This window comes from Nyctereutes procyonoides, unplaced genomic scaffold (genome assembly GCF_905146905.1).
Source record: "Nyctereutes procyonoides isolate TBG_1078 unplaced genomic scaffold, NYPRO_anot_genome, whole genome shotgun sequence".
Lineage (NCBI taxonomy): Eukaryota > Metazoa > Chordata > Mammalia > Carnivora > Canidae > Nyctereutes > Nyctereutes procyonoides.
Window position 1 is genome coordinate 70,881,366 of NW_026575140.1, and position 27,775 is coordinate 70,909,140.

Genomic DNA, 27,775 nt, shown 5'->3' on the forward strand with positions numbered 1-27,775 from the left:
CACTGGATTTCCATGAATTAGAGACAACTTTTAACCATTAGGTGTCCTGACTTCCCATTTGTGAAGAGTGGCATGACTCTGATCAAGAAGTATGGTCCTTTTTCATGGGTATTTTCAATTTTTATTCTTAAGTAGAAGCCCAATTAGAAGTTGTTTATTTGTTGAATTGATTGTTTATTGATTAGCAATGGTGCAGATCTCATGCTAATTGGGAGTTCAGAGCCAAACACAAGATCTGGCATGACTGCAAACACTTTATAAATATTTTTAATCAAGTGAATGAATTTCAGAGGTGTTATCTAGCAAATATAGTTTAATAATATATTAACTTCATTTCTGACTACAGATTGAGGTGGATGCACACTCTTTGTGCCATATGCAATTGTTATATCCCAGGCATCAATGAGGCCCACATTCAGATCTTGAAAAATTTCCTTAAGGGCAAGATACTGGACGTAACCATGAAAGTCACTAAATCTTTCCACATCACCATGCATCTCCCTGATGTTTTCTGCCTTGATAATAACCATAGTGTCTGGACTTCTCAGAAGAAGACGCTGAACAGCTTTGTGGACATTGAGGGCCCTTCGGATAAAAACATCAATGGGGAAGGGCCTGAAATGCTGGCCCAGAGAAATAACAATGACAGTGTTTTTTTCTCCTCCAGTTCTGTCAATGACTCGGGCAATGTATTCAATTTCTTTCACTGAATAGGTCAATGATCCAATCAGAGGGTAACCATGTTTTTGCCACTGGATGTTGATATTCTTGTCCAAGTCCACAGCAAGCTGGTGTTGAAATTTTCCTGATTCATGCAGATCCACTGATTTCAGTGCTGATGACAAGTAGGCAATCCCAAAATAAAAGAAGTATAAAGTTATAAAGATCATAAAGACAGAAGAAAAGTTTTGGTGTTTATAATCAGATAAGTTAATCATGCATAACGGATTTTATTATAGGTTTAAATGAAGGAATAGCTTTGAAAATTATTTTAACAATCCAAAGTGTTACACAGGTAAGAGGTTATATATGTTCATTTGTAGAACCATGCAGAAGCAAACTGACTGGGGACGGTAAGCACTGCAGTAACTTCATGGGAGCACGATGTAGTTAATTTTTTAGGTATTATATTTGTACATTTCGTGAGCTGTAGATTAAGCTTGAGGCTAGAGAAAGTACTTATGTCTTTACATTAAAAAAACAAACTTATTTCTCCAAATACTCAGAGTTTCCATAAGACTGGAATTATATTCTATACTTTTGTGTTTCCTTTACCTATGCTAAGAATGGTACTGAGCATCTCATCTATAATAGTATTACTATTCACTTGTGAAGGTCTTCATAGTTTACAAAGCATTTATTTGGATATATTCATTCGCCTCAAGGCATGTTCCTTCCTCCCTACACAAACAGACACACACACACACACACACACACACACACACACACACACACACACAGTAGTCCTTCTTATCCACTGAGGATACGTTCCAAGACCCCTGGTGGATGCCTGAGACTGCAGATAGCATTGAACCCTATATATAACATGTTTTTTTCCTGTACATATATACCTATGATAAAGTTGAATTTATAAATTAGGCACAGTAAAAGATTAACAACAATGAAAATAAAATAGAACAATTATAACAATATACTGCAATAAAGTTATGCAAATGTGATCTCTCAAAATGTCTTGCTGTACTGGACTCCTCCTTTTTCTGTGATGACGTGAGATGATAAAATGCCTATGTGATGAGATGAAGTGAGGTGGATGATGTAGGCATCACAACACAGCCTTAGGCTACTATTGACCTCACAATATGTCAGGAGGATGATCTGCTTCCAGACTGCAGTTGACAGCAAGTAGCTCAAACTGTAGAAAATGAAACCAACTCCTGGGTATATATATACACACACACACACAAATACATGCAGACACATTTAATTATCATATTATAGAAAATCAAGAGATGAAATGACCTGCCGAAGCTAGTAAGTGACAGAAGCTGCACCTCAATTTGAAGCTCCTCCCAACTCTCATGAAAACTGTCTACCCAACCTTAGAACCTATGAAAACATGAGTATAATACTAACAGAATAAAGCGAAGTCCTTCCATTTTTCATCCTATAAATTAGGCCTTTATCAGACTATCAGGGCCAGCTGCTTTGTAGTTAGAACTTCTGAGGAAAATATGTAGAAAAGGATTATTAATGCTTTGTAACAAGTGCCATCTTTGAAGTAAAGGGCTACATTTAGTTTTCACCCAAGGCGTTTGAAATTAAAGATACTGGAACATTAGTTGAAGGAAGATGGCAGTATCATTGTCTTCGTTCTGCTTCTGACTTACTTCAACTTCCTTTTCCAAAGCATGCTATAAAATTTAACTTTTAACAAAATGTGCAACAGACATTTTGCTACAATTTAAATGGTTAGACAAAGAGGAGGGAACTCATTAAACTCAGACTTTCTATAACCTAAGGAATTCAGTATTGTAGAATGGAATGCTAACGATTACCACCAGATCCTTAATTTTATAGACCAGGAAACTGAGGTCTAGAAGAATTCAGAGGTCACAACTGAAAACTCTCCCCTTTGGTGGGAATTCCACCTACTGCTTGGAGCTGAGGCCCTACTGTTCTCTTTTTTATTGGGAGGATCACCCTACCTTCTAAAGTGTGAGATCACAAAAGTGGCAGCCATGTCAGAAAGGCTGTAAATGGAGACACATAAGGTGAGCTATTCCCAGTGATGACAGCCAGGAGCCAGGACCCGGGACCCAGCAGGCAGGCAGGCAGGCACCTCGTTTTCCAGTTAAGAGTGCTAAGGTCTACTAGTGAATTCTGAATTATTATTGGTGTATCCTTGGTTTAGTAAATAGAGCAACTGGACTAGGATTCTAGCCACTGGATTCCAGCCCTAATTTGGACATGGGATAACAGTCACAGTCTCTTGTTCACTGGGCACTATGTGTCTTGCAATGTACTAAGTATTTTATAACCATTATCTCATTGGGTCTTCATAACAACCATCAGATAGTATTATTATTTGTAGTTGATGGATGAGAAAAATAAGGCACCAAAAATAAGTAACACACCAAAAGTCATAGCTTCTGAGAGGCACAGCCTATGTACATTAGACAACACAGCCCATACTTTTAAGTATTATTTCTAACTGGTGCTAAGTCATTGCCTTGCTCCTGGAAGTTTTCAAGTAATGATAACAGGGATGATAGCTTATACCAAAGAGTACCTACCTATGTAACAATTCTAAATGCATTGTATATATTACTTCATTCTACCAGGTGGGTTATTTTTTCATGTTTATTTTATAGATGAAGAAGCTGAGAAGGACAATGGTTATATAACTTGCCCAAGGTTACCCAGGTAGAACATGAAGAAGCCAGATTTTGCTCTGAGATCATCTGGATCTAGAATCTACATCCTTAATCATTATGCCAACTGTAGAAAATGGGCAATGTAGTATCTTACATTATTTTCAGCTCTGTCAATGATTTTCTGGGCATGCTGGGTACATACTCAGGTACACATTGGGATACAGATATAATAAATCTTTTCTACACATGCTCCCTTCCAGTCAGATGAATGTATTCTTTTAAAGGAAAGACAATGATGTCTTGAAAAGTTTTAGTGTGTTGTGATTAAGAGATATGAAGAAGAGGCATTTCCTATTGCTCCCTTGAAATAAAAAGTAAATTTCTGAAAGGGATATGAATAATGGCTTAGACTGAGGCATACTGTTGATACTGTTTTTGAAATATTCCATCCACTGGCGGACTGTGGAATCTCCCATTAGATACACGAATTTTCCTGTTAGGCATTCTTTCATTTTGATCGGAGCCAAACTACAGGAGACAGGATTCCATGTCTCTTTCCAGACATGTCCACCAGGGATTGTGGATGTCATTCCAAACTTGCATTTCTTTTTCACTGGAACAGTTTTTCCTGCCAAAGAATCAGCAAGATAAGATCTAAAATATCACACATGCATCAGTATTTATTAAAAACCTACTATCTTTTCTAAGTATCCTTTTAATGGGTCATGAGGGAGGTGAAAAAGCTTATTGAAGCATCATCATCTTAATGTAATAGTTATTTTTAGCAAAATTTTTCTCTGATATGAATATTCTAAATTATGCCCATTAATGTTTATTATAGAGAACATATTTTCTCTCCCCACTCCCCCCAAAGAACCCTCTTGGTAAAATTTAAATATTTGCTTTCCTATGGAAGTAAAGTTATCAATTCTTGCTTAGTAATAAAAACCCAATTATTTTATCATTTTAAGCCTACTTTACCTCCAAGTTTGTCCACTCTGTCATAGTGTCTTAAATGACATCAGAAAACTAAATTCTTTGAATAGAGGGTCCAGGATGGCAGCATAGGAAGATCCTGAACCTACCCCCTCCCATGGACACACTGAATCTACCACTACATATACAACAATTCCCCCTGAATAACTGAGGTCCTATTGAACAGCTGCTTCACAACAAATGATAGAGGGACTGCATAGAGAAAGGTAAAAAGATGGAGGCATGGTAACCAGGGGAGCCCCGTCCTCAACACAGCAACCTGCATTAGGGAGGGATATCATGCAGAGGACCACACACAGATGTGCTTGTCGTGGGCACAGCAGAAAACCATCTATTTAAAAGGCAACTAGTCTATAAGTGAAGTAAATCCATTTACTAACCCTGCATCATCTGTCATGTAAGTAGGGGAACTACTGAAATGCTTTCTGGGGTGGGAGATGCTGACAAGTGCCATTTTTTTTTAATTCCCTCTCTGCTATAATAGCATGGATAGAAACAGGGTCAAGTGCTCTAGCAGCTTACTAGATCTGCCCTATGCAAGTCCTGAGTCTCTAGTTTACAGCAGTTCCAGCTTCCCCCAAGGCACTACCCTATCCCAAATGCCCTCACCCCTGTTTGTGCCCTCCCCAGCTCCTGCCAAGGGGCCCCAGAGTGGCATGCCATAGAATTTCCCAAGGTCATGCCTGACCCAGCCATCTTGCCAACATAGCCCAGATAGCCCTGCATGGTGTGCATCAGGAACCCCCAGGCATGCACTCACTCAAGATTTGGCCATCTCATGAGGATGGACATAGCAGGATCCCCTGGCCTATGTCCACTCCAGGTCCAGCTATCTTATCAGGATGGCCCCAGCACAATTCACCCTGGAAACCCCAGGACCCACACTTGTTCCAGCCCCAGTCATCCCACCAAAACCACAAGGCACACAGCTCACACGGGGGATGCTCCTATACAAGGCCACTCTTTTAAGACAGAGAGGTAACTATTCTGCCTAATTCAAAGAAAACAAAAACCACAAAAATGAACAAAGAACAAAGAATTTGGTTCCAAATGAAAAAAGCAAAATAAAGCCCTAGAAAAAAAAAACCCAATGAAACAGAGATAAGTAATTTATCTGATAAAGAGTTCAAATTAATAGTTATAAAGACATTGACCAAAATGGATGAGTAGAGGGCTTCAAAAAAGAGTTAGAAAATATAAAAAATAACCAGAGCTGAAGAATACAAACTGAAATGGAAAGTAAACTAAAGTAAATCAACAGCAGATTAGATGAAACAGAAGAATGGAATAGCAATCTGGAAGACAGAGAAGTGGAAACCATCCAAGCTGAATGGCACAAATGCTTTTTGTTTGTGTGTTTGTTTTGGGAGTTGAATTAGTGACATATATAACATATAATTTATAGTGACATATACTCATCTGAATAAATGCCCTCCTTAATGCCCATCACCCATTTAGTCCATTCCCCCACACACACATCCCCTTCCAGCAATCCTTAGTTTATTCTCTATAGTTAAGAGTTTCTTATGGTTTGTCTCCCTTTCTGTTTTTATCTTATTTTTCCTTCCCTTATGTTCATCTGTTTTGTTTCTTAAATTCTACATGAGTGAAATCATATGGTATTTGTCTTTGACTTATTTCATTTAACATAGTATAATCTAGTTCCATCCATGTTGTTGCAAATGGTAAGATTTCATCCTTTTGATGGTTGAGTAGTATTCCATTGTCAATATATACCGTATCTTCTTTATACATTCATCTGTCAATAGACATTTGGGCTCTTTCCATAATTTGGCTCTTGTTGATAGTGGCTGGTATAAACATTGGGGTGCATATGCCCCTTTGAATCAGCATTTTCATATCCTTTGGATAAATACCTAGTAGTGCAATTGCTGGGTCATCGGTTAGTTCTATTTTTAACTTTTTGAGGAACCTCCATATTATTCTCCAGAGTGGCCGCACCTGCTTGCATTCCTGCCAACAGTGCAAAAGAGTTCCCCTTGCTCCACATCCTTGTCACCATCTGTTAGTTTCCTGAGTTGTTAATTTTAGCCATTCTGACAATGTGAGGTGGTATCTCATTATGGTTTTGATTTGTATTTCCCTGATGATGAATGATGTTGAGCATTTTTTTTTTCATGTGCCCGTTAGCCATCTGGATATCTTCTTTGGGGAAGTGTCTATTCATGTCTTCTTCCCATTTCTTAATTGGGTTATTTGTTTTTTGGGTGTTGAGTTTGATATGATCCTCTCAATAGATACAGAAAAAGCATCTGACAAAATATAGGATCCTTTCTTGATAAAAATCCTCAAGAAAGTAGGGAGAGAAGAAAGGTACCTCAACAAAATAAATTTTAAAAATTAAAATAAAGGTAGTCTAAGGTAGCTATGGAATAACATCAAGAATACTAACACTTATACTATAGGGATCCCAGAAGAAGAAAGAGAGATAAATGGGCAGAAAACTCATTTGCATAAATAATGGTTGAAAATTTCTTTAACCTGGAGAAAGAAATAGACATCAAGGTCCAGGAAGCACAGAGAGTCCCAAACCAGTTGAATCCAAAGAGATCTATACTAAGGCTGGGTACGCCAACTAAAATGGCAAAAGTTAAAGAATCTTAAAATCAGTAAGAGAAAAACAATCAACATAGGAAACACTGTGAGACTATCAGCTGATGTTTAGCAGAAACTTTGTAGGCAAGAAGGGAATGGAAGCATATATTTAGAGTGCTGAAAGGAAAAACTTATAGTAAAGAATATCTAGCAAGTTTATCATTCAGAATTGAAGGAAATATAGTTTCTGGGACTAACAAAAACTAAAGGAGTTAATCACCACTACACTGTACTTATAAGAAATTATAAAGGGTTTTCTTTAAACAGAAAATAGGCTATAACTTGAAATATATACATATATTCATATCTATCTATACATGTGTGTGTGTGTGTATATATATATATATATATATATATATATATATGAAAAAAATCCATTGGTAAAGGTAAATATAAAGAAAGGCTGTAAATCAGCCACTTAAAGCACTAGTATGGGGAGTCCAAGATGGCAGAGGAGTAGGAGACCTTAGTTTTGTCTGGTCCCAGGAATTCAGCTAGATAGCTATCAAATATTCTGAACACCTGTGAACTCAGTTGGAGATCTAAGAAAAGAATAAGTGCAGCTTGACAAATAGAAAAGTGACTACTTTCTGTAAGGCAGGAGGTACAGAGAAGTGAATTTGTGGCAATATATGGGAAAATAAATCACGGTGCAGGGGAACCTCCATAAGCTGGCTACTGGAAAGTAACATAGCAGCAGCGTGCAAAATTGGAACTTTTAGAGTCTGTTCCAGTGAAGGATGTCCTGACCTGAAAAGTGCTCAGGTGGCTAGGCAGGGCAGAATCCTAAGTGGGAAATGTGGTCTCAGGATCCTTGGAATCACAGGAAGACCAAGGGTACCTGAGTGCAGCAGAGTTCCCAGGCCTCAGAGTGGGGAAGCTGGCTGCAATCAGCTTGGGGTGGCCATATACCATGAACCACAGCAGGGTCCAGGCAACCACTCCCTGAGCAGGGACCCAACAAACAGCATAACTGACATGACCCACCCCTTGCTTCCTCCTCTGGAAGGAGCAGCATGGGTGGAAGCCACAGGAGTCTGAAGGATTTGGAGAATTGAAATGGGGTTGTATACCTGAGAGAGAAACCTGCTTAGGCTGGGTGAGCATGGAGAGTGAATAGAGACCAGGGAGACAGGAGTGACTGACTGTTTTTCCCGGATGGTGCACTGAGGAGTAGGGTCCCAGGCTTTTGCCTCCAAGCCTGGAGATTGGGAAACTGCCGTTTTCATTCTCATCTTCTAAAGTGGTATGTAAAGCCTTCAGGGAACAAAAGCCACATAGAGCAATCTGGAACATATTATTTAGCCTGACCCCTTGGTAAGGGTGGTAAAATTCTGCCAGGGGCAAAGACACCTGAGAATCAGTGCAACAGGTCTCTCCCCCAAGAGAATAGCAAGAAGATCGGCTAAGAGCCAGTTTACCAGTCATAGAGAACTGCAAAACTCCAACATTAGGGGAAAATAGTAAAAAGATTCATGGTTTTACCCCCAAGATTCTTAGTCTTTCAATTTTAATTGTTTTCTCTCTTCCCTTTTTCAACAAATTTCTTATTTTATCAACTCTTCAAAAATCTTTAAAAATTTTCATTTTTACCCTTTCTGGCTGGAACCATGGAGGGTGCAGAAGAGAAGAAGGTTCCTGCTGTGCCAGAAACCCTTAAGAAAAGGCAAAGGAATTTTGCAGAGTTGAAGATCAAGCATCTGAGAAAAAAGTTTGCCCAAAAGATGCTTCAAAAGGCAAGAAGGAAGCTTATCTATGAAAAAGCTAAGCATTACCCCAAGGAATACAGGCAGATGTACAGAACTGAGATTCAAATGGCAGGGATGGTGAGAAAAGCTGGCAACTTCTACATGCCTGCAGAACCCAAATTGGCATTTGTCATCAGGATCAGAGGTATCAATGGTGTGAGCCCAAAGGTTCGAAAGGTGTTGCAGCTTCTTTGCCTTCGCCAGATCTTTAATAGCACCTTTGTTAAGCTCAACAAGGCTTCAGTTAATATGCTAAGGATTGTGGAACCATGTAAGCATGGGGGCATCCAAACCTGAAGTCAGTGAATGAATTGATCTACAAGCGTAGATCAACAAGAAGCGAATTGCCCTGACAGATAACACATTGATTGCCGATCTCTTGGTAAATATGGCATCATCTGCATGGAGGATCTGATTCACAAGATGTATACCAATGGAAAACATTTCAAAGAAGCAAACAACTTTTTATGGTCCTTCAAATTATCTTCTCCACATGGTAGAATGAAGAAAAAGACCACTCATTTTGTAGAAGGTAGAGATGCTGGCAACAGGGAAGACCAGATCAATAGGCTTATTAGAAGGATGAACTAAGTTATCTACCATGATTATTTTTGTAATCTGGTCACTTAATAAATGACTGCTTTCAAATGGTTAAAAATTTTTTTCTAAAAATGAACTTAGAGTTCTACATTCTATCCTTTCATTGTGTTTAATTTTATTTTTGTATATACATAAGTTTTTCTTTCTTTACAATTTTGGAATACAGTTTCTTCTAACAAACAGATCAAAATACACCCAAAATTTGGTGTATGGCTCTGTTCTCTTCACCTATCTGATCATATTCCTTTTTTTTGAAGTCTTTAATTATCATCTTTACAGTTACATTCTATATTTTCAATGTTATTTTGTGTATGTGCGTGTGTGTGTGTATATATATATATATACACATACACACATACATACACAAGTGTTTGTATATATACAAATTTATATATATATAAATTTTTCTTTCTTTACTATTTTGGGATCTAGTTTTCTAACAAGAGACCAAAATACACACAGGACCCAGTGTATTGCTCTGTTCTGTCCACCTGTCTTACTATATTCTCTTTTTAAAATTTTAATCTTTTTTTACAGTTTTGGGTGTCTTCTGATTTGTTTATTGTATATTTCTTTGGGGTCATTGTTGCCATTTTAGTATTTTGTTCTTGCATTCATCTGTTCTCTAGACTGAGAGACAAGATGGAAAACTCACCTCAAAAAAGAGAACAAGAGGCTCTACTGACTGCCAGGGACCTATATGGTATGGATATAAGTAAGATGTTGGAACTAGAGTTCAGAATAACAATTATTCTGGGCTGGGCTTCAACAAAGGATAGAAGGCACTGGAGAATCTCTTTTTGGAGAAATGAAAACTAAAATCTAATAAAGTAAAAAAAAAAGACTATTAATGAGATGCAATAAAAAATGGAGGCTCTAATTGCTAGGAAAAATTAGGCAGAATAGAGAATTAGTGATACAGATGACAAAATGATGGAAAATAAAAAGCTGAGAAAAAGAGAAATAAACTAGAGGATCATGTGGGGAGAATTCAAGAGTTAAGTGATATCATAAAGCAAAAACAATATTAGAATAATTGAGACTACAGAAGAAGAGAAAAAGACTATCCAATGGAAAAAGGCAGTTTCTTCAAAAAATGGTGTTGGGAAAATTGGATAGCCACATGCAGAAGAATGAAACTGGACCATTTCCTTACACCATACATAAAAATAGACTCAAAATGGATGAAAGACCTAAATGTGAGGCAGGAATCCATCAAAATCCTAGAGGAGAACATAGGCAGCAAACTCTATGACCTTGGCTGCAGAAAATTCTTGCTAGACATGTTTCCAAAGGCAAAGGAAACAAAAGCAAAGAATTGTTGGGACTTCATCAAGATAAAAAGCTTTTTTCACAGTACAGGAAACAGCTGACAAAACCAAAAGACAATGGATAGAATGGGAGAAGGTATTTGCAAATGTCTTATTAGATAAAGGGCTAATATCCAATATCTATAAAGACTGAAAGAAAAAATAATCCAATCAAGAAATGGGCAGAAGACATGAACAGACATTTCTCCAAAGAAGACATATAAATGGCCAATAGACACATGAAAAAATGTTCCAAATCACTTGGCATCACAGAAATACAAATCAAAACCACAATGAGATACCACTTCACACCAGTAAGAATGGCTAAAATTAAAAGTCAGGAAACAACATATGTTGGTGGGGATGTGGAGAAAGAGGAACCCTCATATACTGTTGGTGAGAATGTAAGCTGGTGCAGCCACTCTGGAAAACAGTATGGAGGTTATTCAAAAAGTTGAAAAAAGAACTAACCTATGACCCAGCAATTACACTACTAGGGATTTACCCCAAAGACACAAATGTAGTGATCCAAAGGGGCAACTGCACCCCAATGTTTATAGCAGCAATGTCCACAATAGCCAATCTATGGAAAGAGCCCAGATGTCCAATGACAGATGAATGGCTAAAGCAATGGAATACTACTCAGCCATCAAAAAAGAAAGAAATCTTGCCATTTGCAATGATGTGGATGGAAATAGGGGGTACTAGGCCAAGTGAAATAAATTAATCAGAAAGACAATTACCATATGGTCTCACTCATATGTGAAATTTAAGAAACACAGAAGATCATAGGTGAAGAGAGGAAAAAAATAAAACAAGACAAAATCAGAGAGGGAGACCAACCACAAAAGACTCTTAATCGTAGGAAACAAATTGAGGGTTGTTGGAGGGGAGGGGGAATGGGGTAACTGGCTGATGGACATTAAGGAGGGCTCATGATGTAGTGAGCACTGGGTATTATATAAGACTGATGAATTAGGTAGTAATAATATATGTTAATTGAATTTAAATAGAAGAAAACTTCAAAAAAAGAACTAGTATGAAGGTTGAATACAAAAATAGTTTAATTGACCATGACAACAGTAAGCAGTTAAAAGATCACAAAATAAAAATATGTAAAATAAGACATCAAAAAACCCTCCAGTGGTAGGGGGTGAGGGGAATTTAAAAAAATTGTACTGTTTCAGAATGCACTTGATTTTAAGTGACTATCAGCTCAAAAAATATATATATACAAACATATACATATATGTGTCAATATATGAACCTTATGGTATCCACAGGCCAAAAACTACAATAGATGCACAAAAGAGAAAGGACCTCAAATATAACCATCAAGAAAATAAACCAAAAGGGAAGAGAACAAGAGAAGAAAGGAACAGAAGGACCACAAAAAGAACCGGAGGACAATGAATACAATAGTAATAAGCACATACTTATCAATAATTACTTTAAGTTTAAATGGACTAAATGCTCCAATCAAAAGGAAAAAAAGAATGCACAAGTTACCAGTATTAGAAGTGAGAAAGTATCACTAAAGATTCTACAGACATTAAAAGGATAACAAGGCAGTATTACTATAAAAATGTATGTCAACAAATTTCAAAACTTCAATGAGATAAATTCTCTGAAAAATATAATTTACCAAAATTGACACAAGATGAAATAGAAAATCTGAATAGGCATAGTCATATTAAATAAATTAAATTTGTAATAAAATCTTCTCAGAAAGAAAAAACAGACATGTTTTGTCAAATGTGACAAAACAGATTAAAAAAAATAAGACCACCTGTATGCTGCCTACAGGAGACTTACTTCAGATCTAAAGACACACAGGCTGAAAGTGAAGGAAAACAAGATATTCTATACAAATGAAAATAAAAAGAAAGCTGGTACATAATATTTGTATAGGACAAAATAGACTTTAAACAGAAATCTAAGCGCCGAGATAGCTCAGTTGGAGAGCGTTAGACTGAAAACAGAAACTCTAAAAAAGACAAAGGCATCACGTAATGATAAAGGGTTAAATCAAAGCAGGGGATGTTTTAGTACTTATGCAACCTAAGATGGGAGTACCTAAATACATAAAACAAACATAACAGACACAGGAGGAAATTGACAGTAATACGTTAACAGTAGGAGACTTAAATATGTCACACTTCTGCTATTGAGTAGATCATCCAAACAGAAAATCAATAAGGAAACATTGGCCTTAAATGACACATTATATCAAATAGACTTAATAGATACCTATAGAACATTTCATTCAAGAACTTCAGAATACACATTTTTTTTTTTAAGTGCATAGGGAACATTCTCCAGGATAGATCACACGTTAGGTCACAAAATAAGTCTCATTAAATTCAAGAAGACTGAAATCTTAACCAAGCATCTTCTCTAACTACAAAGGTATGGAACTAGGAATCAATTAGAAGAAGAACTGGGAAAAAAATGAACACATGGAGACCATGTAGCATGTTACTAAACGACTAATGGATTAAAAAGAAATCAAAGAGGAAATAAAAAAAATACCTTGAAACAAAAGAAAACAGAAACATAACTCCCCTAAATCTATGGGACATGGCAAAAACAGTTCAAAGAGAAAGCACATAGCAATATAGCAAAAAATAAATTTTAAAAAGTCCAAATAAACAGTCCAATTTTCTACCTAAAGAAACTAGAAAAAAAGAACAAAGCCTACCTTAGGAGAAGAAAAGACTTAATAAAGAAAAGAGTGGAAATAAATGAAACAGACTGAAAAAAATATAAAAGATCAATGAACTAAAAGCTGGTTCTTTGAAAAGGTAAACAAAATCAATATACCTCTAGTCAGGTTTATCAATGAAAACAAGAGAGCACACACTCAGACAAAATCAGAAAAAAGAGGAGTGCCTGAGTGGCTCAGTTAAGTGTCTTCCTTCAGTTCAGGTCATCATCTCGGGGTCCTGGGATCGAGCCCCTTGTTTGGGCTCCCTGCTCCACAGGAACCTGCTTCTCCCTCTCTGTCTGCACCTCCCCTTCCCCCACTCATGTGCTCTCTCTCTCTCTCTCTCTCTCTCTCTCTCTCAAATAAATAAAGTCTTTAAAAGAAAGAAATAAAAAGAGAACTTACAAATGATACTATATACATAAAATATCATAAGAGATTACTGTGAACAATTATGTGCCAAAAATTTGGAAAACCTAGAATAAATGAATAGCTTTCCAACTCTGAATCATAAGAAAAGAAAATCTGAATAGAACAATTACAAGGAATGAAATTGAATCTGTAATTCAAAACTTTCAAAAAGGAAAAGTCCAGAATCAGACAGCTAGCTTCACAGGTGAATTCTAATAAATATCTAAAGAAAAGTTAATGCCTACTTTTATCAAATTATTCCAAACAATTGAAAAGAAAGGAATATTTCCAAACTCATTTTATGAGGCCAGCAGTATCCTGATATCAAAACTAGGCAAAGACATCACATTCACAAAATGATAGGCCAATATGCATGATGAACTTAGATGAAAAAAAACCTTAAGAAAATATTTAACAAATCAAATTCAACAATACAATAAAAAGATCATACACCACAATTGAGCAGGATTTGTTCCAGGAATGCAAGGATGGTTCAGTACCTACAAATCAATGTGACACCAAACACCAACAAGGATACAAATCGTATGATCTCCTTAATAGAGGCAAAGAATGAATGTGACAAAATTCAATATACATTTGTAAGAACTCTTAACAAATTGAGTACAGAAGAAACATATCTCAACATAAGAGACTCTAGGATGGCAGGTTGTAAACCTCTGTTGAATTTTGGACTCATAGTGATGTGAGGAGCGGATAATGATAGTGATGTGGGGAGGTAAACACCCAGGTGTAAATAGAGTTTTGACATTTGAAGGTTATTATGTTAGATGAGCAGGTAATCTGTTGCCCAAGAAATAGATTAATGTTCAGTGACAGTTACTAAAACTGGTTTATGATATCCTAGCGATTCCAATCATTTATTCACTTGAGTAATGGATATCTTGACTCACCCCAGAGAAGCCTGATGGGCAGAGTACCAATAGGACAAGAAAGAAACCATTTAGATGAATTTAGTGCTAGGCACCACCCATCATCACAGGGAGAACTTACTGTTGCATTTGGAGACACTGATGACATTTTTTTCCATAATCTCTATACCCACATTTGACCTTAAAGAGAAAAATACAGAAATTAATCTGCAGGTGACCCCCAAAATCAGGAAACACAAGAAGCCACATTATATATTGTTTTCAGTTACTTCTTAGTGCTAAGAATTGACTAATGACTACTGATTAAATTTTCCTTCCTTTGCTTATTGGTCCAGGGGGTATAGATACCCACAAGGTGTGCAAGATAACTTATTGAAGTGCAGTAAGAATATATTCAAGCACACATTTACACATATGTTTCTCATTCCCTTTTGATTTTTATTATGTTTATCTTTATGTTTCAATGATAAGGGTTAAATATCCAAAAAGACTGAGAACTACTGGAAAGTAAATACTGTCCCCAAATGAATTCACAGATTTTTTTTTCTAAAATGGCTCTTCATAGAATTCCCAAACTGATATACTCATGGCACTTTCCTTTGGAGCCACACAGAGGCTAAATCATTACCATATTTTCCCAGGTAGTCTCCAGAAAAAAATTATTTACCTTTCAAAGAGGTTCCATTCTTGTTTGCTGAGATAAGAAACATCCTTGTTTTTGGAATGCATGTGAGTGAGAGCAGCACAGGGCATGTGGGGTGGTCTTACACAGTAGAAGGCTTCTTGGTCTTGTGCATCCAAGTACTCACACAGCTCAGTGCTGGAGTTTAAAACCAGGGCACAATCAGTATCGACATGGGAGGTACCACTGGCAAACTGGCCTGTGAAAATCACCCTGTCATAGCCTTGGTTCCTGGCCCTCCAGAGAGCTGATGCCCCTTCACTGGGGTGGATAAGCAGGAGAGACAGAGAGACCCAGCCCTCCCAGAAGAGAGTGAAGCTGACCAGGTAAGTGCCATTGTTGTAGTCGGTCACATTTCCTGATGCCCCTGCCTTCAGGGCTGGAGACGACATCCTGGCTCTCAGGAAGTCCCCACCATATTCCTTCCTGCGTCCCAAGTGGTCCCTCCCCTCCAGGACAACATCTAGCCGATCACCCCTGCAGTAGGCATCTCGAGGGTGGAGGATGGTAGCTGTGCTATGTGCTGCACTGGTGGTGGTATTCATATGGGTGAAAGGTCTGGGTGGGATCAGCTGGTCTAGTTTCCCTGTGATTCTCTTTATTCTTAGCTCGGTCTCAGCTGATGAAACTACTGGATGCAGCGGTACTTCAGGACATGGGGATTTCATGACCAAGTTCCAGTGATGGAGGGTGATGGGCAACCTCAGTGCAGTCCATATCTGAAATGATAATAAATACAATAAAGAACATAGAAAATGTTTTTATGTAATATAGTAACTTTTGGTAGGCTAGCCAACCTTGATCTTTTAAACTTATTTTCAAGATTTTATGTATTTATTCATGAGAGACATAGAGAGAGAGAGAGAGAGAGAGAGAGACAGATATATAGGCAGAGGGAGAAGCAGCCTCCCTACAGAGATCTCGATGCTGTACTCTATCCTAGGACCCTGGGATCATGACCTGAGCTGAAGGCAGACACTCTACCACTGAGCCACTCAGGCGTCCCCAACATTGATCTTTCATAGAATAATGGGAGATATAAAAAGTAAAAGGATATTGAAATTCTATTATCATGTAGGTTTCATGGGCAAAATAATTTTCCTTAAATTTGTTTGTGGAACTCCACTTTTCACTGGCTAACCTATTTTGGGTTCCAGGATATTCTTCCCTAAAGTGGTGTTGGTAAAATACACCTTTCTTTACTGAGCAGTTGTGAAGATGTGAAGAAATGATTTTTTTAACTGAATAGTGCACAACAAATATTTAATTGTTCTATTATTTTGTAATCTTTAAACTAGAATTCAGTCATTAAAAAAATTTAAGAAAATGCTTAAGATGCATGAGACTTTTATGCAAAATATGATTATTTTTTCTATTTGATATTTTACACTTTGCTTAAACATTCTAGGATATTTATTAGTATTTTTCAGATTGTTTTAGTTAACTCAGGGAATAATAAACTTATGTTTATAAACACTTATTTTCTAATCATAAAATAACACTGATTATTAAAAAGTGAGAGAATGCCGAACTGTATAGGAAACAAAAATCAGTGACAATTCTGTCAATCATGGATAATTAGTGTCAATATTTTGGTGATTTTTCTTGCATTCTCAATATGCCATTTCACATGATTGTGAACAAATTGAATATTACCCATGAATTTTGGCATTTTCAAAAGCAGTGTTATAAAAACTCCACCTTATATCATTGCCTCACGTAGTATCCCAACCTATGGCTATGGCTTAATATTTTACATATTCCCATATTTTTTGGATATTTATCACTCTCAACTTTTCTCTTACTTATGCTTCTATAAAGAACACCTTTTGGGGGATCCCTGGGTGGCTCAGCGGTTTAGCGCCTGCCTTTGGCCCAGGGCTCGATCCTGGAGTCCCGGGATCGAGTCCCACATCAGGCTCCTGGCGCGGAGCCTGCTTCTCCCTCCTCCTGTGTCTCTGCCTCTCTCTCTCTCTCTCTCTCTATGTCTATCATAAATAAATAAATAAATCTTAAAAAAAAAAGAACACCTTTTGGTATAAATCTTTGCAAGCCAGGTTATTTGCTAAGAACTCAGAAATAGAATTATTGGTTCAGTGTGGTGAATGCTGCTAAAGGTCTTAATAAATGCTATAAAATTGTTTTCCAGAACAATTCTCCTGCAGCCAACAATGATAAACTCTAAATCAAAACCAAAAAAATCTCCCCAAGTGCTGGAAAGTGACTGCTACAAGCAGATGGACACTTATGCTTATGGAGGAATGTTGAAACCTGCAGTAAGGAACGGCACTGGACTGGCATTCTAAGGGGGTATTAACAAAAAAAATTCTTCCAGTGGAAGGGAAATTACACAAAGAGAAACACAGATCTTCAGGAAAGAACCAAAAGCACCAGAAATGGCAACTATATGGATAAATATAAAAGACTATGTGTTTGTCTTCTAATTTCTCTAAAATGCATGTAATTATTTAAAGTAAAAACTATAATTTTGTAATAATATGGCAATGATGGCATAATGAATGGGGTGGCTAATAAATGAAAGTAAAGGGTGGCAAGGTTATTACAGATCACATGAAGCAGCATGACCTTACCTGATATTAACTATAAAAGAATGTGTATTTTAATTCCTAGAGGAACTACTTAAAAAAAACTTATAGCTGTAAAAATAATAAAGAAACTAAAAGGAAATTCTAAAAGAATTCAATTAATCCAAAAAGAGGAACAAAGGGGCTAAACAGAATACTAACAGCAAATTGGCGGACCTAAATCCACTCAGTAATTTCATTAACAATAAGTTGGCTAAATGTTCTATTACAAGACAGAGCTAAAAAAGCAAGACCCAACTATTTGCTGTTTACCAAGAATGTAATTCAAGCATAAAGTTATGTATAGATTGAAAGTATAGGGGCAGCCCTGGTGGTGCTAAACCGGTGCGCCTACAGCCCAGGGCGTGATCCTGGAGACCCTGGATGGAGTCCCGAGTCGGGCTCCTGCATGGTGCCTGCTTCTCCCTCTGCCTATGTCTCTGCCTCTCTCTCTGTCTCTGTGTCTCTATGAATAAATACATAAAATAATAAAAAAAAGATTGAAAGTAAAGACGGAAAACAACATGCCATATAAGCATGAAAAAGCTAATATTAGTGTTAAAATAAACTTCAAGACAAAGTGTCACCAGACATAGAAATGGACATCTCCATCTCTAAGAATCAATTTGTGTTAAGAGTCAATTTGTGGTAAGCGTCAATTTGTAAGAAAATATAGCATCATAAATTGTGTATTGTACCTACATGTGCATGTATGTATATGTGGGAAAAAATTGACAGAATTAAAGGGATAAACACAGAAATCCACAATAATAATTAGAAACTTAAAAACTTATATCAGTGGTTGCTGCAGGAACTAGATTAAAAAATAAGTAATGACCTATAAATATGAACATTATCATAGTAATCACAATACATTATCGGTATTTTTTAACTGCTGCACCTCCACATTTAAATTTTAAGTGATTTATGATAGAGTAATAATCTGTGCCAAAATTTTTTTAGTAAAAATAGGAAAACCTGATTCAAGATGGAGGACAAAGGACATATTATAGTTTCAATTTCTCACCAGAAACTCTAATGAAAGATAGGGAAAAAATTAAAAATTTCTAAGTATTCTGGGAAATAGGAAAAGATACCTTAATTAGATCAGAATTTATAAGAAATCTGAAAAATAGGAGTGTGTTGCTGTATCAGTTGGTAGAACATGAGACTCTTGATCTCAGGGTCATGAGTTTGAGCCCCACATTGGATGGAGAGATGAGAGAGAGAGAGAGAGAGAGAGAGAGAGAGAGATCAATTATCTGAAAAACAAAAGGCAGATGAGATTAGATCAAGTAACAAAACCATGGCTCCAAATGCATGTCAATGAGAAGTCTGTAGAAGATGGAAGCCACTCCAAGGATTCTACAACTTGGAGGAAGTTGGTAATTAGAATAAGAGAGGATAAAGGAGTAGCCCACAGGAAGATGTATGGGAATGGTTAACACTTCCCTAGATTTCTGCCTGTGTCTGGCCAGGCAGCTAGAAATAGGGACTTCTGTACTTTACTGTGAGTAAAAACCATAGATATTTAAGTTGGAGGATATAGGATAGGACCCTGTGTGCCTGGCAATACCCTAGACAGATGGGGAACATTCATTGCCTTGAGTACTTTTTGCAGCTCTGCTACAAATATGATGGACAAAACAGGTAACAGGACCCAGACTGGCCACCACAGAACCTTCAGTGTAGGAATATACACACAACCAAGAATTGGTAAAACTTTTATGAAAGCCAACTCAAAAAAGAAAGGTATCAAGTTCCATAAAGAAAAGACTAAGGAACAGAAATAGAAAATGCAAAACAAAACTTTAGAGCAAGTATATTTCAATCCTCAAGGAGATGCTAGGTGATATTTGCATACATCAGCTAATGAATCTGAGACCTTGGAAAGCAAAATCTTGCTGTTCAATATGCACAAGTCCACTGCATTCCTCCATACCAGCAAGAAGGAATTAGAAAATGTATTTTAGGGATCCCTGGGCTCAGCGGTTTAGCACCTGCCTTCAGCCCAGGGTGTGATCTTGGGGACCCGGGATTGAGTCCCACATTGGGCTCCCTGCATGGAGCCTGCTTTTCCCTCTGCCTATGTCTCTGCCTCTCTCTCTCTCTCTCTCTCTCTCTCTCTGTGTCTCTCATGAATAAATAAACAAAATCTTAAAAAAAAAGAAAATGTATTTTAAAAACACCATTACAATAGCTACAAAAATCATAAAGTACCTAGTTATAAATCTAAAAGATGTAGAGGACATGTATGCTAAAATTTTTTAATTTACTAAAAATTCTTGAAGAAGACCTAAATAAATGTACAGAGATTACATGTTGCTAAAAAGCAAAAATAAAAATGTCACTTTCTCCAATTTGATCTGCATGGTTAATGTAGTACACATAAAAATTAAGTAAGATTTTTCCATCAAATCTGACAGATTGATTCTAAAACATATAATAAAGAGTAAAGGGCTGAGCCTGGCCAGGAACCTTGTGAAGTTGATTAAGCAGTGGTAACTTGACCTACAAGCTTTCAAGACTAAATATAAAACTAATTATTATCATTAAATTAATTATATCAATGTGGTATTGATACAGGGAAGAAAAATAGGTCAATGAACTAGAACAAAGAGACCAGAAAGGTACGTGTACTTATCAGAAATGTTGCTATATGACAAAAATAAGATGGCAAATCAGCATAGAAACAACTACAGAGTAAGAAGAGCTGAAAGCGTGATTATCCATATGGATATAAAAATCAGGAAATAATCAAATTCAGATCTGGTGCAGGGTTAAATGTCTAAAGCAACCTGTAAAAGTTTAAGAAGAATATTTAGATAAAAAATCTGACACTGAAGCAAAATCTTAGTACCCAAAAAGAATCAACTGTTTAAAAAGGCAGATAAATTTTACTATATAAACATGAAAATGTGTTGTTCAGAAATTCCTTGAAGAATCTAAGCTAAACATTGGGAGAAAATCCTTGCAGGGGCATATGTAAGTGACAAAGGAAGAAAGCGTGCATGCCACCATACACATACATGCATACAATATCACCGTCTCCCATGCTAAATAATAGTTATCATATATGTTTGTTTGTTTATTTATCTATCTCCACACCCAGCATGGAGCCCAACACGGGGTCTCAACTCACCACCCTGAGATCAAGACCTGAGCCAAGATCAATGGTTGGAGGTCCAACCAATGGAGTCCCTTGGGCACCCCCAAATATGTCAGTTCTTCAAGGTCGTGTAAGCTGTTGAGACTTCCCTACTATAATCTATGAGCCTGGTTGTTTGGACTTTGCTAGAACAGGTGAAATAGGAAGTAAAAATATACTTCTGTAAGACACAGAAAGAAAGAGATTCTTACCTTTGTAGAGTTTTTAAAAACTGTAAAAGTGATCCAGGAGGCCAATAGAAACAACAATACCAACAGTGACTTACGATTTGCCATATTTCTAATGATTAGGATCCTACAAGAGATAACACGGAACAAGCACACTCACAATAGAAAAGAAATGCGGAAATACATGAGAAGTTTACATTTCTTGATTCTTTTGTCCTCAGTAAGTTTCTCCCAGAACAGAACCTTGCCCCACTCTCCCCCACACAGCTGCTCTTACTGTCCTTCCAGCTACTGTCTCTGGTGATCAGTTTGTACCTTGACCAGAAGTGCTATTCTGAGACAGATAGCCCACCATGGATTTTTATGAAACTGAGCCATTAATGGCCTGGAGGATGCAAGGCTGCTCATGTTTAGGTGAAGCCTCCAGGCTATTTTGTCCCCTCACAGAGTTCCTGTTCTCTTCCCTTAAACACAAACTGCAGACACAACACATATGAGCAAATATTGACACTGACCGTTATCCCAGGGCCCTTTTAATATAACTTGATATTTCCAGCTTCCTTATTATAATTCTATTATTATGTTCCTTTTTCTTGTTTTAACCACCCTTTTGTGGTACCAATGAACCTTAAAAAGATTTTAAACCTTAGATTTTTTTTTAAAAAAAAGAATTTAGACTTTTTTTTCAATGTTTTCCTATTCTAACATCTTCATTTCTGTCACTGTGCAAAAATTTCAAGTTGTCCCTTAAAAGCAGATTGCTTAGGGACATCTGGGTGGCTCAGTGGTTGAGCATCTCTGCCTTTGGCTCAGGGCGTGATCTTGGGTTCCTGGGATCGAGTCCCGCATTGGGCTCCCTGCAAGGAGCCTGCTTCTCTCTCTGCCTCTCTCTCTCTCTCTGTGTGTCTCTCATGAGTAAACAAAATCTTTTTTTTTTTTAAAAAAAAAGCAGATTGCTTAAATGCTGCCTTTCTAAAATTTTCTGTCTTTCAAATTTATTCCCCCCTAGAAGCATCTCATACCCTGGATCCCCAGTTAATATATAGACATTAGAAGTTTGTGCACCCAAGAGTAAACACTACCTCTTCCCCCACCTGCACAATTTTGAAAATGTTTTCATACCTTTAATTTAAAGATTATGTTTAATCCTATACATAGGAACTACTATAATCTGTGTGTAGAGGCTCTGTTTTGAAGACAGTAGTGTACCAGTGGGGTGTGTCTCCTCTGTGCCAAAAGAAAACACAGGTAAAAGTTGCAGCTTACATGCTTTCAGCTTGCAACCACAACCTTGTGCATATTTCAATGAAGGTTACTATCAGGCATACCAGTTCCCCCTCAAGGAGAGGCCTGGATCACAAAGTAACAGTCATCAGTGCATGCATAATGGAGGAGGGAAAATGAAATCCTGAGTATAGATTAGATAATTTTAATGTTTTTAGACTTTGTTAGCCTAGTTGTAGTACATACACGAGAGATACCTGATGAGAAAAAGAGTGAATGAAGCCGAATGTTTGAGTGATTGAGAATAGTCGGTCATTCCTGAAAAGCTGAAACTGCCTAGTTTCCATCTGAGCCTTGTCATCAAGACCCACTTGCCAAGATTCAAGTGTCTATTACCTTGTACATAGTAGGTACTCAATAAAAATTGCTTAATTTAACTAATAGAATCTCAAGTACAATGTAGGCAACACAATGATATTTACTCTCAAGAAAACAGAGTGATCGATTATACTTCTGAGTTTGAATCTATCTGGGATTTGCATTTTTTAAAAGATTTTATTTATTTATTCATGAGAGACACAGAGAGGAAGACATAGGCAATGGGAGAAGCAGGCTCCCCTTGGGGAGCCTGATATGGGACTTGATCCCAGAACCCTGGAATCATGCCCTAAGCCAAAGACAGATGCTCAACCACTGAGCCACCCAGGTGTCCCTGGGATTTGCATTCTTGAACTGACAGAAATGGTGCCAGAAAGAGCAGGTACCCAGGACAATTGCAATTGCACCAGTGCCCACAGAGAGCAGTAGCTGATTACACTGTGGATCCCTCCAGTCTCGTTTGTGCTGTTCCACACAGGAATTTAAACATGTCCATCTGTCTACAAAAGACTCGAGATCTGTTTCATAAGGACAGAATAATCTTTCCAGCATCCTTGATCATGCTCTACTGAACTAACCTTAACAATACTTCTCTATGTCATTACATATGACAGTTGGAGAAGCTGTTATAACCTTATATGTATGACTGGGTCCAGGATTGTTCATTTCTGTCCTAGGGAGCCTCTAATGAGAGATAAATATTTGTAGTTCTGGTTTGGTTGCTCCTTAGGAGACTAATGTTAGCAACCACTCAAGTTCACCACCTACTCTGACATGCAGATTTATGGATTTTAATTTGCTCTAGTTATGCAGATGCTGATATTTTATGTCAACCTGACATCTCTTCATGAGGCAGGAATAACAGATATGCTTGACTTAACTGAGAGCATAGAAGAGATTTTAAATGGTTTGTCCAGATCATCTAGTATGCTTTGAAGCAGAGCTGAGATCAGGATTCCTGTCACTTTGACCTCTGATTTAGAGCACTTTCCACCACTCAGCATGACTCCAACACAAATAGTATAACCAAGTTCCGGTAAATCCTGTGGTTCATATATTTATTGTCCATTATGCCTAAAAGACCCTCATCCCCCTTTAACCACTCAAAACCTGATGTGAGCAAGATAAATGGTCCTCCTTAGTGTATTCTCTTTGTAGTTAGTGTGTGGCTTTGAATAACTTCCTTTCCTCTAGGTTTATAGGTCTAACGAGAGATAGAAACATGAAAGCGCAATCAGGGGATCATGGGACTATGTGTTTACAGTATAAACCCATGTTTACAATTCAGGAGGTCACCAGTTCTTTGGGGTATGAGTAGGGAAAGAGTAGTGCTAACCAGGACCTAAAGAAGCCCACGCAAAATGGGCAGACTGCCAGCATTGGCAAAGCAAAGAGAAGCAAAGAGTTGATGTCCAGGGAACTGTCATTAGAGACTGAGCCACAAATTAGGGAAATGGCTGCTGGGGCCCCAGGAATCACACAAGATATGCCCGTTGCCAAAGAGGCTGTACTGAATGGTAGAGCTCATGTCTGTGGTATCTGAGCATCCCTGGAGAGATGAGAGAGGATAGGATACCAAAAATGATTCAGAATTCAGGCAGTGAGAAGTTGGCACACAGGACTCTTGAGGTGACTAAATAATGATGGACACAGGCTGTTGCAACTCAGTCATGTTAATGGAGGGAAAAGGGCCAGCAATGTGGCAGGAATATGGACAGATAGCAGACTATGGCTCCAGATTTACTAGGAACAGTATCACAAACTTTGCATCATTTTCAAGTATACTATGGGAAAAAGCCTATGAAGTTCAGAGTGACTGCCATTTTCATAGCACTTTTGGAAAAAGTAGTGAAAAAGTGGTGTAAAGCTGCTTGGTTATGCTTAAGTTATTGTTACCCTGCCACCCTGTAACAGAGATGGGCATCTATTTAACAAACAAGTTGTATAGTGGGGGCAACTGGGAATGAAAACATTGCCATACCACCAGAACTCCCTTTTGTGGGCGACTGCCTACCACTCAGAGCTCCAGCTGCTGAAGTTTGAAAGAGACACATATATGTGAGACAGGAAGCAGTTGGTGGGAGTAGGTGTGGAGAGAGCCACAGATTGAACAACAGCCAATATTTATTGAGGACTTCTTGCATGCCAGGAGCTATCCTAGTGCTGCTTTAGCAAACCTACTTAACTCTCAGAACTACACTATGATGTAGTTACCATTTTCAGCTGAGGAAACAAGTCAGAGTACAGTTAAATGTTAGCTGAGCTCACACAGTTAGTACACGGAAGAGGCAGGCCTGGGAGCCAGATCTTCAGAGCTGCATTTTAACCACTCTACAGTAGTGCCATGAAGCAGAGACAGAGAGTAGAGTATAGGAGAAATGGACACAAAAGTGCTTGAATCACTGAAATGGTGGAGCACAATAAAAATGGGGCCTGCTCTGGAGATGGTTTTAAACCCATCATTAGGACCATGTCAAGTCCTAAAGGCTCTTCCCTTTTAGCTAGTTCCTCAGCAACATTTTAGGATCTCTGTGAGGCACTGCAATATGTTGGGGGCCTGGGAGGAAGGGTTTTATCTTACCCCTAAAATTCTCAGACAGGATTCTCAAATGTGAGAAAGTCTCAAAATTACATGAAACTAGCTACATATCTTACAAACACAAGTCACTATATTTTTATTTACCAGCAGCCTGAAACATGTTTTCTATGAAGGTAAAAAATTAAACATAGGCAAGCTATGAGGATTTCATTCAAACATAGCTGGCCTTCACACCTTAGTGATACCAGCAGCACATGTCTAGGAATTTCCCTGGTTAGGTCAATGGACATGTTTGCTTGGATAGTGCTTTGGTTGGCTTCCTTAAAAACCTTCATGGATTTGAAGGCATCAGGCCATCTAGTCATTTTATGGCCAAAACTTGATCAACAGCTGTGCCTGGTTGAGACTTTACGTCCAATGTAGAATGAAGAAGAACTTTAAAAATTTGGGACCAGTCTTGCCCTTCACACTAGAATTCCTTCACTACTGAGACCCTTCTGGTCATATGACTATAGAGGAAATGTAGGCCCCTTTTTTTCTTGTGGAAAACATGTATGACATGCAACAACTTAAACATAGATGTTTCAGAATGCAAAGTATTCCATTTCATAATATACATACATTGTTAGGGCACATCTTTTCTCTGTATTAGAACATTGCAGTAACTATTATAGTCAAGAGCTGCTGCAGAAGCCTAAAATTAGTGGGAGTTTGATGAGAAATAAGAATATCTTCCCACTAATATATTTATTAATTTCAAATTGAAAAAGAGTAACTTTACAGTGAGTAAAATCAACACTGGCTTACTCCAGTGATCAGGTTAATATTTGTAGTTATAAGGTTTATATTTTTTCATGATTGTTGTACCAAGGGTACATCACTTCTGTGTTATTCTTGACAAAGAATAACAAAAAAATTCATTAGGTAAAAAAAAAAATTCATAGGTAGAAGTAAACATGTAATAAAATAGTAGATTAATCACTAATAAAACCAGTATAAAGGCTAAAAGAAAAAAGTAGCAAAATCAATTATATCAATAAAAACTAATCAAGGGATACACAAAACAAAAGATATAAAATATGACATACATAAAACATAGAGAGGGGAGTAAAAATGTAGTGATTTCATAAGGTATTTGAACTTAAATGGCTGTCAATCTAACATAGATTGCTAGACACATAGAATGTAAATATGAGTCCCATGGTAGCCACAAAACAAAAACCAATAATAGATATACAAAAAAATTTTAAAAAAGGAATTCAAGCGCTAACATTAAAGAAAACCACCAAACCACAGTGGAAGATGGCTAGAGAGGAAGAATGACAGAAGAGAACCAAAAAATAACCAGAAAACAGACGTGTTAATTTCTCTCCCTATCCAAAATACCATGGCCTTTCTTCCGAGATTAGAACAAATTATTTAAGATTTGTGTGGAATCAGAAAGACCCGAAAGCCAGGGGAATTTTAACAAGCAAACCATATCTGGGGGGCATCACAATGCCAGATTTCAGGTTGTACTTTTAAGCTTTGTGTTCCTCAAGACAGTTGTGGTACTGGCACAAAACAGCACCACATTAGCTCAATGGACCAGAATAGACAAGCCAGAAGTGGACCTGAACTTTATGGTCAACTAATATTCGATAAGGAGGAAAGAGATCCACTGGAAGAAAGACAGTCTCTCTTCAATAATTGGTTGTGGGAACCTTGGACATCACATGCGAAGAATGAAACTGGTCACTCTCTGCACCATACACAAAGATAAACTCAAAATGGAGTGAAAAGACTAAATGTGAGCAAGATTCCATCAAATCCAGAGGAGAACTCAGGCAACACCTTTTTGAAACTTTGGCCACAGTACCGGGAAAGGACAAACAGTGTATGTTCTCATTTCATATTGGGGAATATGAATAATAGTGAAAGGGAATATAAGGGAAGGGAGAAGAATTGTGTGAGAATATCAGAAAGGGAGACAGAAATTAAGACCTTCTAATTGGAAATCAAACTAGGGGTGGTGGAGGGGGAGGAGGGTGGGGGGTGGGGGTGACTGGGTGAGGGCACTGAGGGGGACACTTGATCGGGATGAGCACTGTGGTGTTATTCTGTATGTTGGTAAATTGAACACCAAATAAAAAATTAATTTATTAAAAAAAACAGAAAACACTTACCAAATAGCAACAAGTATATACCTAAAAATAATTACTTTAAATGTAAATAAACTAAATGGTCCAATCAAAAGATAGAAGATGACTGAATAGATTAAAAAAGAAAAAAAACATGACCCATCCACATGTTGCTATAAGAGATACTCACCTGAGATTTAAAGATATATACAAACAAAGTGAAGGGATGGAAAAAGTTAGTTCATATAAATCAAAAAAAAAAAAAAAAAGAAAGAAAGAAAAAGGCCAGGGTAACAAT

General features: G+C 37.4%; 1 protein-coding gene and 1 pseudogene across 1 annotated transcript; one reads left to right on the forward strand and one right to left on the reverse strand.

The window, feature by feature from the left end:
• Positions 1 to 299: 299 nt before the first annotated feature.
• Positions 300 to 21,930, reverse strand: NXPE4 (neurexophilin and PC-esterase domain family member 4). Its single transcript, XM_055306543.1, has 6 exons — positions 21,923 to 21,930; positions 21,241 to 21,328; positions 15,281 to 16,014; positions 14,735 to 14,793; positions 3,757 to 3,963; positions 300 to 835 (listed from the first exon to the last, which is right to left on the reverse strand). Exons 1-6 carry the CDS (start codon positions 21,928 to 21,930, stop codon positions 300 to 302), a joined length of 1,632 nt encoding a protein of 543 aa, XP_055162518.1.
• On the forward strand, positions 8,558 to 9,286 carry LOC129497582 (60S ribosomal protein L7-like; annotated as a pseudogene).
• Positions 21,931 to 27,775: the final 5,845 nt, after the last annotated feature.